The sequence below is a fragment of the Corvus brachyrhynchos genome, unplaced genomic scaffold (genome assembly GCF_000691975.1).
Source record: "Corvus brachyrhynchos isolate BGI_N302 unplaced genomic scaffold, ASM69197v1 scaffold444, whole genome shotgun sequence".
NCBI classification, from domain to species: Eukaryota; Metazoa; Chordata; class Aves; order Passeriformes; family Corvidae; genus Corvus; species Corvus brachyrhynchos.
Window position 1 is genome coordinate 1,520,354 of NW_008237886.1, and position 10,160 is coordinate 1,530,513.

The following is a 10,160-nucleotide window of genomic DNA, read 5'->3' on the forward strand; positions in this document are numbered from 1 at the left end:
AGCAGTTATTGTCAAAAATAACTCGTGACCGTGGTTTTCTGCCGCTGCTGTGCCCCCATGCGGGCGGTGGCCTGCAGCCCGCACTCCCCGGGCGGTGCGGCCGGTGCCCGGTTCTTCCCCTGGCGGCTGAGGGACATGGGGATGCCCGCCCTTGGGGAAAGCCCAGGGACAGACGTGCAGTCACATACGTGCAAATGGTGAAGGGAAAAGAAAGAGTAACTCCAAAAAGATACTGTTGCCATATCTATGGGCATCAGAGCTGGAGCCATCCGTAATGGGAGTGGAGCGGGCCACCTTAGAGCTAATATACACCGTGTGTGTGCAGTTCACTTCTCATGTGTGGATAACTAACCCTTGTAGAGTTTTAAACCCAGAGGCAAATGCCCTCAGGAAGTGAATTGCTGATGGAAGCCTTAGCAGGCAGGGATGGAGCTCCCCAGCACGCTGTCGTCCCGTGAGGCGTCTGGGAGCAGGGAAACAAAGCACAGCATCTCTGTGGGAAAGAACCCAAAGGTTCCTCGCAGAGAGACCGTGGTCCTGCCTGGAATAGCAATCTAAGCTGTTCAGCAGTTGGGACAGGGAGTAAGGAGGTATCTAAGATGCAGGTAATGCCCATGTTCGCCGTGAGCCGTGAGTCTCCTGTGGCAGAAGGATTAGGCCTCAGACCGAGTTGCTCCGGAGAAGGTGTCTAGCACGGCAGCTTAGTCTGACCACAGATGCGAGCTGAATAGCTGCTGCTCGGAGCTGGATTTATTGTCTAGGTGTGTAGTGTCGGAGCAGAAAGAGAAGCTTTGTTGTGTAGAACATGGGTGTGATGGGAGCGAGGCTCTCCTATGAACGAGATGTGTCCTGTGCCTTAACAGATGTGGTTTTCCACTCCCTTTCGTCCCCACTCCTCGAATGTTTGGATTACAGTTGTCTGGGGCAAGGAGTTACAGTTTTCATGCTCATATCACAGATAAAAGTCTTCTGCTGTATCCTGGATTTGTTTGGCATTTCCATGGGCTAAGGAAACAATTTTTTAAAGCATCTTTTGTTCAGCAGTGTATATGAATGTGTGTGTTTTTCTGAGCAAGACAGAAGGAGGGTGCTCTTTGGGGCTGAATAGGGTTTTGCACTTACCCAAAGGAAGTTAGAAATATCATAGAAATCATCACTTTTATTTTTGTAGGGGGGAGTTTGATTTATTGTTGTTATCTCCCAAACATCCATCTGGCATCTTTGTGGACAGAATCTTTTACTGATGATGCATCCTGTATGTCATCTGTTAAGTAATAGTGATACTGACAGTAAAGGGCTTTTATTTTTTATTTGTGTACATCAGTGGTTTCAGTAAGTGATGCCATTGTGAACTAGCCCCTATTAGGGTAATTCCTTTTCTTGAAAAGTTCATTTTTTGAGCTTAAGAGGAAATCTTGGGAGACCCTTAATGAAGCAACAAAAGTGAGGTTTTACAAAATATGGTTAGATGTTTTGGGTTTTATTTTTCGCAAATGGAGGAGAGTGGTGAGAAAGGAAAGTGGAACACACTCCCCATGAAATGATGAGGATTTTTTCCATTGACTTAATCAGAATTACAGTCTACAATTCTAAAACAGAATTAAAGCCGAACGCCTCAGCCATACAGAAAAAAAGTTGTATTTATGTTATGAAACTTGAAATTGCTTTTTTTCCCCATGTTGTTGGCTAAGAGAGACTGTGTTTCTTGTTTTGTTGCAGTGGTGGGGGGATGGTTCCATTTTTTTTTTAAATAAGGGGAAACTTCTAGCACATTAAAATAATTGGATTCTTTGTATTGTGGCTGAGCTTAAGACCCTGTATAGACGCCATTGGATCAAAGTTGACCATTTAAATCTCTGAGGTAGTCTGTATCCTGCTGAGCAGAAGTCCTGACGTGTTCTGCGTACAAGCATGGCAGCTTTTGTGTTGGGCTTTGCATTCCAGCAAAATCTTGACAAAGCTGAATAGTCACAGAGAACAAAGTTGCAAGGGTTTTTTGTTGTTATAGCTTTGGGTATTTTTTTTTTTAATATTAGAATGTACCAATATTATCAGTGTATTTTTTAAATCCAAGTGTTTTATAAAAGTTTTGCCACTGTAGTGAGGGGGAACCTGGTACTGTATTGTTTAGGGTTTGTTAACTTACAGCAGTGTACCCTTCCTATATTGATAAAACTTTTAATTAAAAAGGCTTTTAATTAGAACTATAAATGTTGATAGAGTTTTTGGTCTAAAAGAGATGTCCACATCAGAAATGTTACTGACCTTTAGTTAAATTGGTCATTAATTCATTGGTTATTAGTATTTAACCATTAATAATAAGTGGTTCAATGTAGCTAAAACTTGTCCTTTGTACAAAAATGGGTGTCCTGACAGAATGGGAGGGAAAAAAGCCTTTCGTCTCTTTGGAACAAACAGCTTCTGTTTAAAGGGTTCCTCCTCAAAATAATTAAAAGCCTTTAGTGATAGCGATTTTTTCCTTCCACCTTTTGCTCTCTCTTTTTACTCTTATTTTCTCTCACTTTGAACTGATAAGCAGTGCCTTGATGGGTTTTACTAATTTCTTAAGCTTTTAACTGTTTTCAATCTCATTTGGACTAGGGACTTGAAGTGAGAGCACAGTCATGTGCAGGTGCAAGAGAAACTGTGGAGCATGCAAGAGAAGGGTGAGGGAGGGAATCCTGGCTCTTGGATGAGTTCAGATTCCTCACTGTTATTTTCTCCTGTACACCTTTCTAGGTGCATTTCCATACTCAATGAAATCTGGCACAGCTTGTTCCCTCTCTGGGCACAGGACTCAAGATCTGGTAGTACTGAAGTGCCTCTTGTTGCCTGCATCAGCCTGGGCTGTAATTCAGTCCCACTCACACTGAAGTTTGTTTCTGCCTTTCCGTATGTGTGATGAACCTTTTCAGTTTAGGGCAAATTTGGTCAGGGAAGAGCTTGACCCAAAGCCTGAAGAAGTGGATGCATATACTGTCACTGATCTCTAATAGGCTGTGTATGCGTCACCAGGGAACTGGGGGAATCAGAGGTAATATTTTAGTTAGAAGCATGGAAGAACGTAAATATAGGTTAGCTGTTCTTTATTTGACAGTTTTCATGCAAAATTTATATGTGGTAAAATGTCACTGTGGGAGCACCTGCCCAGGTGTGTCCCTGTGCTGAGAGCAGCCCTGCAATAACCATCGTTTAAAACACTTCTCTGTCATTTTCCTTTGGCTTTGAAGAGGCAGTTAGAGATGCAATAGGAGCCTTCTTATGCTTTAACTTAGTAGAATTGACCAGTTATATTCAGTAAAACACAAACCATGCAGGTGAGGATCCAAGTGTGTTGTCTCTGCTTTCCCCCTGTGCAACAGCTATAAGAGAGAAAACTGTATCAGCTATGGGTGGGAGCAGGATATAAAGTTAATACATGGGAAAGGCACTGGAGAACAGCCTTTAAAATATTAAATACCAAGTTGACTGACATATTGCAGGGGCACAGCATTATGCATATTACATACTTTTATTTCTTTAAATTCCTGTGGATATGGCTGCAGGGTGGCACACCCACATTATCATAAGGCCTGTGTTTATCAAAAGAAAAAAATCAAACCTTTTGTTATCCTGTTCTCACCAATAAAGGCAGGTTTAGATAAAGAATTATTATACTTTTGAAGATGTATATTAATACAAGTTAAAATAATATAAACCTTGTTTCTTTCAGAAACAAGTTTTGCTTATTATTCTCTTCTCTCTCCTGTCTCTCATCCCTTTTCTTTTATCCTTTTATTTTTATTTTAAGCTATGTGTTACACAAGTACAAACTTCAGTTGTACAGAATCTCTGATCACCGTTCCTAACAGCAATGATCTGAATTACTGTTTTGTACCAGGGAGCTACTGCATTTCAAGCAGCTACGTAATGAGAGCAGGTTTGAAATCGTGTATAATAATTACTGTGTTCTGTTGCTCTTTGTTTGGATTTTATTTCAGGGCATCTAGATGACGATGGGCTGCCACATGGATTCTGTACAGTAACCTATTCATCGACAGACAGATTTGAAGGAAACTTTGTGCATGGAGAAAAGAATGGCCGGGGCAAATTCTTCTTTTTTGATGGAAGGTACATTCTGACTCTGATTTTTCTTCTGTATTCTTCCTTCTGCTTGTAGAGATGCAAAACTAATCTACATTGATTGTATGCTGCTGAGTTTCTGGATAAGATTTCTCATTAAAAACTGTAGCTGAAAAGTTTGCTGCTGCTGTAGCCATTCCTGTGGCAGCTTTGTATGTAATGAAGTGCCTGCAGTTGTTTCCTGGAGGGATAATGCAGTGGTGTGAGCTCTTTTAACACTGTAAAGTTATGAGCTGATTAGAAATCGTAAGAAATGGGAGGTGGTCAAAACTATTGAAAACCGTGCTGACAATGACTTGGACATCAAAGTTCTTAACTGCAGGTGGAGCTCTTTGCCTTATAGAGCTACACAGAGAGTGCAACTGGCCCAGGAGCTCCCCTTGCTGGCCCTCACACACAGACATAGGACTTTGACAGAGAGGGTTGCCCTCTGCTTTGTCAAATTGTTTATCAGTTAATGGATTAAGTTAAATACAGGTTTGTTAGCAACTCTAGTTAATCCTCTTGTGGCCTGTTTTACTTTCAGAAAAGCCCCTATTATTTCCCCTCTTTTCACTGGCAATTGTGACAGTGAAATCAGGCTAGTCTGTGCCTATGCATGTGTTTTCTTCTCTGATGTTCATTATGAGCACCTTGTAAGTCTTCCCCCCACCACCACTGCAGCATTCCTGTCTGCAGTTGCTCAGAATTTCCTCCGAGGGAGCAGCAGATGTATAAAATGACACGATTCTTCATGGTTTTGCAGCTGTTGGTCACACTATGAATAGCAGCTGTTAAACTGACAGTCATGCCGGGTCTACTCTCTTCCTGCTCAGCAAAATTCTGAGCAGGAGTAGAGGAATTGTGCTGTCTCAGTGAGTCAGCTCCTTGTCTGTACTTGCCTTTGCACTTGCTTCATACTGGGGATTGTGGGATTTTTTTCATGAGAAAGATAATATGTTTATTCAGTTATGCAGAAAGTGATCAGGCTTCTAAGCTTGGATGAAGAAAAATCCTCACTGTTGTTGGTAATGGCCTTATTAAATCTTCTCTGAGTAACTGAAAATCAGTACTGCCCAGCAGCTGACTTCTCTAAAATAGTTTTGGGATTTTGATGTTGTCAGACAGCGTGTTTATGGACACATGTACATAATGTTTCTGTGCTGGTAGATGGTCTCAACAGAGTAGTTGCTGATTGTACAGTCAGAGGAACTGAGCTGCTATTTTGATTGTAGGGCTGTTCCTCCATGTAATCCAGGGTACCTGCGGCATTTAGTGGGAAGAGTCAGGTTGCTGGTGAGTCTTTTCTGTACTGCTTAAGTGTTGCCAACTCTTCTCTTTTTTCTTTTTTTTTCTTCATAACCCATGAGAAACTGGAACAGTTGGCTACTGATGACTTCAGGAACTAGCAGAATGAAAATATGCAAAAATAGTCTGCAATGTGTTTTTGGAAAATGGGATATTTTCATTAACTATTATACGTTTTAATTTAGCTAAAGGAGCCTTATCTGAACAGTAACTAATTACTGAAGATGTCATTTATCTAGCTATGCCCAGCTAGAAAGACTAAGTTGCTTTCTGAAATGGATGGTTCAGGAATCATGATGTGTCGTAAGCATGACCTGGCATAAAACAGGACGTGCTATTTCCATTAACTGTGCCATGGGCAAGGCTGAGTGCTCATGAAGATGAGCAATAAATATCCAAAATGTCTCAAAACAGCTCTCCCTTTGCAGAATCCTGTGCAGTAAGCTAGCTGGTTTCAGCACTCCTGGGTGTGTTACCCTTGCAGACTGCTGGGCAAAGGCTGACAGCTGTACTGCGGTAGCTCTGTTGTTGGGGAGCAGCTGAGTCCTGTCAAATATAGGACTGGCTGCAGTGTAAGCATTCTCATTTTTTGAGTGTTGGGGAATAGGACTGGCTGCCTGGCTGCCTTGTTTGGTCAAGGAAATTTTTCCATTTGCTGGAATAGCTGCCCCCTGCCTGTTGATTATTTAAGGGAATGGAAACCTGGAATGAAATATCAGTTGGTTTTTTCCTCCCCATTCAAGAAAATACAACAAATTGCAGCATATTCTTTAAGAGAGAGAAGTTTCACCTCTGGCATACTCCCTATTTTGGATTGTGGACTTGAACTTTCCTTGGTGCTGGTGCTTCTGGAGTGCACTTTGCAGAACACTTTGCACTATAAAGGCAGGCATGAGAGCTGTGCTTGGCACAGAGCTGCAGCTGCCCTTTCTCCTTAATTGGAAATTCCTATAAATTGACATCTCCCAGAACACAGTTGAAAACTGTTATTTTTAGGGAAAAAGTTTTCAATGTTCCAATATAGAGGGAGCAAGAGATGAATGGATCAGTCTCTATCAATATTAACTGGAAGGATAATACCTGGAGTAAGTATTTTCCTCCCCAATTCATGTCGCTGGTTTAATTTTTAGGTAAGGAGTATCTTCAATCCCTTCTAGGCATAGTGGATAATGGGAAGACGGTACATCTGATAAATCTTGACTTTGGTAGAATTTATGTTGTCAGAAGTATGATCAACTGAGAAGCAAACCAGAGAAATACAGGCTAGCTCAGTGTTTGTATTAAAAATGTTTTGCGTATGGAAGACACAGAAGCTATTTATTCCTCTTTGTGCTGGTCAAGTCTTAGTTGCAGTTATTGTGTCTGTCTGCAGACACCATACTTTGAGATCTTAAAAAGAGGAAAGGGGGGAGCAGGGTGGAAATAATTCAGAAACTGTGAACAGCATAAAAGTTTCAGAGAACATGACTTTTTAGGTGAGCTTGAAGGACATAGACTTCTTTCTTAAGGTATCATCCTTTTGATTTTATTAGATTAGGTGGATCTTTTGAACCCTGTTTGGAGCTTAACACAAAGAGAGAAAACATAGAAGTTTGAGTTACAGTAAAAGAAAATATATTCTTTCCAGGGCTGAAGCACTGTTGTAATTTAGCAATGTTTTAACTTCAACTAGTGCAATTAAAGGTAACAAGACAGGGTTTTTGGTGTTTTTCATTACATAAACTGAGGGTGGCTGCTTCTTTTAAAGAGTAATCTTACATGTGGACGCTGTGTGTGTTGTCACTACAATGGAATTCAAATCCAGTGATCTGTGATAAATTAGAGGGGAAAGTGGCATCATTTATAGTTAAGTAAGGACCCTGATTTCTGGTGGTTCCCTCATCCTTCCCTGTGCTGTAGTGCTGTAGCTATCTGTGCAGCTCTGTAGCAACTTGGATCAAGAAATCCATTTGACTGAAAAGTAAAATAGTTTTCCTGCCCCTTCTTAAAACACGAAGTGCATCTGGTGTGCACTGAGGCTTTTACTGTAATGTATTTTCCCATGGAAACCTCATCCAGCTTGCCAGAGTTATGTAAAAACAGAGCATGAAGCAAGAAATAAAAAAGTGAATTCTGAACAAAACATTCCTTCCACAACTCTTGAAAATCTATTTTGTAAAACATGTAGAGTCATGTGCTCACAAACATTGTTTGGGCTTATACCTTAGATGTCTGCATCTGAAAAAGAATTCTGCAGTGAAAATATGTGTATGCTGACAGCTGGCTGTTAGCTAAGTGTGCTGAAGTAAAAGCTAAACAGGTTGTGTTCCCTTATGCTAATTCTAACATGAGAAAGAAATATCTGAATAGACCCTCTTTTATGGTCATTCTAAATAGACCTCTTTTATGGTGGCCAGAACGGCAAGACAAAACCAAAGTGAAAATTTTCTTTGTTTAACTCCCAAGTGCAGCACTAGTTCTGTTTGACAGGCTGTGTTCCATTTTAAGAGAAATACATGAAAAATGACCGTTTTTAGCATGGTCTGTACAAATGGCTGCTAAGTGTATTGCTGGGGAGCTGATGCTGAACTGTGGCAGGTTGCAGTTCATGCCCTATCGTGGTTCATCTGTACAGCAGCTCAATTTCATCTCAGCAGAGACACGTCAGTAAAGGTCCACACGTAGCACGTAGAAAATCCTAATGTGAGAGTAGCCTGCTTGAGCAAGAATTTGTTCTTTGACCAGGAGTGTCCATTTGATGACTATTCCAGCCTACAGAAAATGCCAAGCATGTGATTGAGATGAGTGATGCTGTGTCCATGCAGCACACCCTGATGAAACAGTGCTGTAAGTTGTTTTCTCCCTTTGGAGCTCTGTAGAAAGAAGCTCCTGGTTTTCACCTTGGCGTTCCAGTGTGTTGAGGCTTTGGGTTCACCCCTGAGATGTCAACAGTTTTCCGCTGCTGTTTTCTTTCTCTCTTCACCAGCACTCTGGAGGGGTACTACATTGATGATGCTCTGCAAGGCCAGGGAATCTACACCTACGAGGATGGAGTGGTCCTTCATGGCACCTATGTGGATGGAGAACTGAATGGCCCAGCCCAGGAGTACGACAGTGATGGGCGACTGATATTCAAAGGGCAGTATAAAGACAACATCCGACATGGAGTCTGTTGGATTTATTACCTGGTAAACCTGACCTCCTGCTCTCCTTATTGTAGAATTAGGTACCTTTCTTTTCTCCCCAGCTGAAACAAATACCCGCCATGACCTAGCTATCCAAAAATCAGCACTTAAAGATCTGTGCATTCTGATTTTGGATAATCCAACACAAAGTTAAAAGTTTTTGGTGTTGAATGTTTGCTTAGTAGATGAGATTCAGCGAGGCTGTAAGATGCCCTCCACAATTTTCATCTTCCAGGAAACCCAGCCCCTTGGAAGTGCATTTATATATAACATGTATGTAATGTAAAAATAGGATGTGTAATAATTTATGCATTATCTCTTTGGGAAGGCTGGACTAATGATTTTGCCACTTTGTAGTGCTGGCTGTAGGTGAGGAGCATGGAAGCCATGCAAGTTATTGCAACCTGCTGCTCTTATTAAAGTAGGAGGAGAGACTGTCTCCATTTCTGCAGGCTATGTTGTGAAGTCTGGTTTTGCCCAACACATCAGATGTAACTGGTGTGAGAGCTGTGCCTCTGAGTGGAGTTGTGGACCAGTGATTTGCTAATTAAGCAAGTCAGTATTTTATCTTTTTTAATTTATATGTTGCTTTACAACCATGCTAGTTAAGGCGATGACTGTTGTACTAGTTTTTAGGGAGGTTTTGATGCAAAATTTTAAAAAATATCATTCCTATTCAGCCTTACACAGCAGAGTTGAACCTTTCAATCTTACCTTATGCCAAGAAGAGGGTAACATATGCTTGTAATTAGGCTGCTGGTCAAAACCCAGTCTAATTCTGTGCTACATATGGCACAAACTTAAGTTGCAGGTTGATTACTAAATGCTTACCATTACTGGCTGTTCATTTTATTTACAGGCTTTCACTGTTGCCATTAAGCATGTATTAGGATCAACAAATGCTTGGTATATGCTGCCAAAAGTTTTTCAGTCCTAGTGTATAAAATACACACTGCTGACCCTTCACTTCATGTGTTCTCCTGCTTCATCTTCCAGCTGACAAAGTGTTGCTGTACATTTTGGAAATGTGGATAATTAGAGGTTGTTTACCATTATCATCTTGCCAGACTAAAGGATGCAACGTGTTCCAAAAAAACTCCTTTGCCATGGAACTGATTGTTTCCTCATGACTCTGTGCAGGATGCTATGTGCACAATTTTTTCCCCACACTGAAGCTTCACTGTTCCCTATTACAGCATGCTTGAAACTCTTTCATCCTTGGAGTTGAACAAAATGGTGTCACTTTGAAATAGAGCCTGTGCACAGTGGTTTTGATATAAGTCAGTTTGTTTCCACATCATACCTGCTGGTCTTGCTCCAGGGTGTTATTTGGAGATGCTTCCTTGTCTTCTTTGAAATAAATACCTGAAGTGGTGTCTCAGTTTGAAAGACAGGTGTCTGCCAAGGAAGGCAGGAACCTCCCTTGGAATGGACAATATTCTTCCCTCCAAATTATTGTAACTTTGACATTACGGGGTTTTCAGGCACAGATATGGGAAAAGGAATAACAGTTCTTTACTAGTTTGTACATGTATATCAAGGCAAACAAACAAAAACGTCAGCACCAGCAGCAAGCAGAACAATAAG

General features: G+C 41.1%; 1 protein-coding gene across 1 annotated transcript in view; it reads left to right on the forward strand.

Moving 5' to 3' along the window:
* The window catches only part of SETD7 (SET domain containing lysine methyltransferase 7), a 46,511-nt gene that overhangs the window by 22,093 nt on the left and 14,258 nt on the right, over nucleotides 1-10,160 (forward strand). Inside the window, exons 2-3 of the mRNA XM_017732645.1 lie at nucleotides 3,961-4,110; nucleotides 8,375-8,576. Coding sequence (XP_017588134.1) covers nucleotides 3,961-4,110; nucleotides 8,375-8,576 — 352 coding nt within the window. The remainder of the gene's footprint in view (nucleotides 1-3,960; nucleotides 4,111-8,374; nucleotides 8,577-10,160) is intronic.